The 3763-nt window shown below is 34.3% G+C and overlaps 1 protein-coding gene across 1 annotated transcript; it reads right to left on the bottom strand.

Annotated features, from left to right (window-relative positions):
* Window positions 1–1559: 1559 nt before the first annotated feature.
* Window positions 1560–2675, bottom strand: LOC131938974 (uncharacterized). Its single transcript, XM_059297222.1, has one exon. The coding sequence runs from the start codon at window positions 2673–2675 to the stop codon at window positions 1560–1562; it is 1116 nt and encodes a 371-aa protein (XP_059153205.1).
* Window positions 2676–3763: the final 1088 nt, after the last annotated feature.

Raw genomic sequence — 3763 nt, 5'->3', positions numbered from 1 at the left:
ACTTTGTAAACTTTAAAGAAATATCATGTTTTTTTTATCATGTGTGGTATTTTTTTTTTTTTAATATTACTTTTGTACAGGTAATGGCTAGTTATTTCGGCAGTTTTGTTACAGCTATTGCACCTAATTTCTCTCTTTCAGTAAATTATTACACTATTTTCATAGGCAGCCTCAAAAGCAACAATGTATACCATTGTGATGAGAATTGCTTATACATCTTAGTTACAATTTTTATTATGGCACTAAATTAATTTATAAAATAATCTAAAAATAATATAATCTGGAATGCAGTAGGCCAAGGGAAGGCTAAGGTTAGATCAGTTAGGGGTGTCGAAGGGTGTGGGGTGGGCTAAACGTTGGTAGGCCTAGTTGTAGCGCAACCAGAAGGTGTGGATGCTGTGACACAATCCTTGATCTGTTGGGGGATAGAAACTCATTAGGTTATAGGGCTGGTAAGTAGGTCACCAACCAGTTCTACAGCTCAATAAAACCTGCATGAGCCATAGAACTGTTTATTGACCTACTTACCAGCCCTATACAGAGCCAGGAAACTACAAATAGGAAAACAGTCTAGAAAGTAAAAAAATAAAGAAATTGATTAAGTAGCAACTTTCTATGTGCAGAGTGGTTTTTAATGTGTATGTTTTTACTACTATGTAAATTAATTTCAGTGATGGAAAATAGAGATTAAAAACTACTTCATTCATTGATTTCTGTATAAAGAAAAGTAAAACAGAATGTGGAGATGGTACTATTGCATCTCAGAGTACATTACTTCAAGAAATTTCCATAAAAATTGCATCTTCGCCTGTTTCTTATGTAAATGATGTCAGCAATTTTATAAAAGAAGTTCTAACAGATAACATGTACATATATACACACATAATATATATATATATATATATATATATATATATATATATATATATATATATATATATATATATATATATATATTACATTTTTGAACCCCTCATGAGACGACCATAGCTACGCCAGTGCCTAATTGATAGCATCAATGCTTTCTCATTTAAATTACTACTATACTAGGAACTCGATGCCATCACTCCACTGATATTATATAAATTAAGAAATACTCTAACTAGCAAATGGGATGACGTGGGTACTACACACATTTGTCAAGGCTTTTAAAAAGCTGAAGGTAGAATTAGTTCCATTTCCGTTTACTGGAAATCGCTGAAACGTTTATGCAGAACTACATTTACTTATATATGAAATTTCGTCAACCTAACTGTGACGGTACTAAAGTTGTCATGTTCACGGACAGACAAACACACACAGACATACAAACACAATTGCAAAATTAAGTTTTTTCGACTCAAGGAGGTGTAAACGTTCGATTTTTTTGCAATGTTACAATACTACCTGTATATATCGTATACGAGAAAGTAAAAAACAACACTTCATTTATTTAAATAGTTAGTAATAGATCAAACAACTTACATCAAATCTCTACAAAATGCGTTTAAAAAAGCTCACACAATATTTTAATAATCGAAATTTTTAACAGGAAGCGATTCCTAAAATAACTTATTTTATTAAAGTAGAATTGTTCGTGGTTTTTTGTCTCGGTGATGGAAAATAGAAGAAAAAGTAGATTTATAGTTGGAGCTCATGGCAAGAAAAATGAAAAGATTGATCGAAGCGTTGACGAAATCCAACGCAAACAGCCACATGGCTACAACGTAGAACTCATTGTTGTAGCGTCGGAGCAGGTACAGCTCCGGCTCCAGCAGCTGTGCTATGTAGAAGACCAGGCGTGGGAGCAGTGTCCCAATACTGACCAGAATAACAACTAGAAGCATCTTTACTACTTGTTTTTCTCTTTGGGAAATCCCGGATGCTCTTTTTGTTGAAGTCATTGAAACGTTGAGGTCGCGTTTTTCTTGCTTGAGAAAAGTGGAAGATTTTTTGAGGAAATATACGGTTGTGGCTGAGCTAACACATAGAATAAAGAAGCTCCCGAATGGGAGAAGAATTCCGACGTACTTGTAGTAGACCATCACTAGGTTTTGGTTTTTGTAATAGAAGCTGTTGTACTGGTATACTGCGGTGGTGTCGTTTAGTCTCGCGTTGAACACAAAAGCGACGTCGTAAATGAAATACATGACTGCGTAAGACCCGAAGACGACGGCGGAAATTGTTGTTACCATGGCGAACGTAAACAGAGGCGTGAAAAGTAGTTTGACGGTGAATGGTCGGCTGACGCATAAGCATCTTTCAATAGAAACGTATGTGGTCAAGGCGTAGGACACGTAACCGGCGAAAATTGGGGTGTAACTCGCGTAAGGGAAAGTTGCGTTTTTCCATGTCGTGGCGAAGACGGTAGAAACGAGGCTGATCGGGACGTACATCCGGTGGAGGAAGCCGACGAGGCATCTGAGAAAGTCCCATAAGGTTATGGCCATTAAGGAGACGTTGATACTGTCACGGAAACCTTGTTTAATGAACACCAAGACATTCAATGAGTTTGTCACGATGCCCAGCGCGGAGATAAGAGTCAGGATCCAGGAGTTGATGATTACATCGAAGTACTGATACACCTCGTCGCTGATTATTTTATTAGAGGGTAAAATTTGGGGTATCACCGGTGCTTGTCTGACGTTACCGTTTGGTAAAAACGAGGCTGAGACGCCTCTGCCATCCGCTAACATTTTAGTACATCTTATAGCTCTATTCTCACATTAATTTAACAATCTTATATGGAATTAACGTAATAAATTTAAACTCTGTTACTTTATAAACATTTTATTCTACTGTCATGCTGGAAAAAATCGGAATAAAAAACGCATCAAATTGTTAGAGAAGACTTGAATAGTATAATATAAATAGTTTTTTTTAAAACTTGTTTTTGTGTGCTTATATAAAAACACAATACATTTAAACGATCAAACAGGCCAACATATTAACCGAGATGTTATAGATCGCCTTACTTAAGTGTATCTAAATACTACTTACTTACCGTGCTTAAAAAAATATCTAAGGACGATAATTTAAACTGTAGTAGTTGGAATGTAATGGCTGCTATTACAAGCAAAAAATATGGGTGGGTAGCAAAGTGTGTTATCTTATATAAAAACAACAAAAGAGATATTTTTAAACAGATTACCGATGTTTAAATGGGTATAACTTTTAAAATAAGTGTGTACTAAGACTATACTTATTACTTGTTAATAATTGATTATTTAATTACTAGCCATCGGTACCCGTTACTACACGTGAATTATAAGCCTACAGTATTTAAATGTTATACTTATTGGAGAATAAATATTTTATAAAATAGTTATTGGTCAAAACGCAATGTTCTTTACTACACGTTGAACGATATTAGTAACACAGCAAAGAAATAACTAAATAGCTAAAGATTAGACACAATTTATATATAACATAGGCTACCGATACCTATTAGAAAAATGAAAACCAAATTATATCATTAATCACGACAACACCATATTAAATGCAGACACTGATCAAGTGAGTTGACTCGGTTAAAAATCCGGCTATTCATTGACTTTCTGTTATTTTTAAACTAATTTATTTTTATTATTTTTGGCCGAGAAAAAATGTATACATTTCATTGAGTACGTCTTGCTAAATAGTTCATTTCTTCATATTCTAAAATTGGTAGGCGTGGGAAGCGAATTTTATTGAAGATGACGTCATTAGTATATCATTTTAGACATTCGATTTTTAATTCTATTCTATCATACAATCAATGAAGCCATAAGTGTTCTGAACTTTC

Source organism: Physella acuta, unplaced genomic scaffold, assembly GCF_028476545.2.
Source record: "Physella acuta isolate Inbredline_101_S28 unplaced genomic scaffold, ASM2847654v3 ptg000261l, whole genome shotgun sequence".
In the NCBI taxonomy this organism is placed as follows: domain Eukaryota; kingdom Metazoa; phylum Mollusca; class Gastropoda; family Physidae; genus Physella; species Physella acuta.
The sequence above is the reverse complement of the archived record's forward strand: the minus strand, read 5'-3'. Positions and strand labels throughout refer to the sequence as shown.

Bases quoted from the DNA above. Each gene is read 5' to 3' on its own strand.
- LOC131938974 (XM_059297222.1), bottom strand. From the start codon at position 2,675: ATGTTAGCGGATGGCAGAGGCGTCTCAGCCTCGTTTTTACCAAACGGT.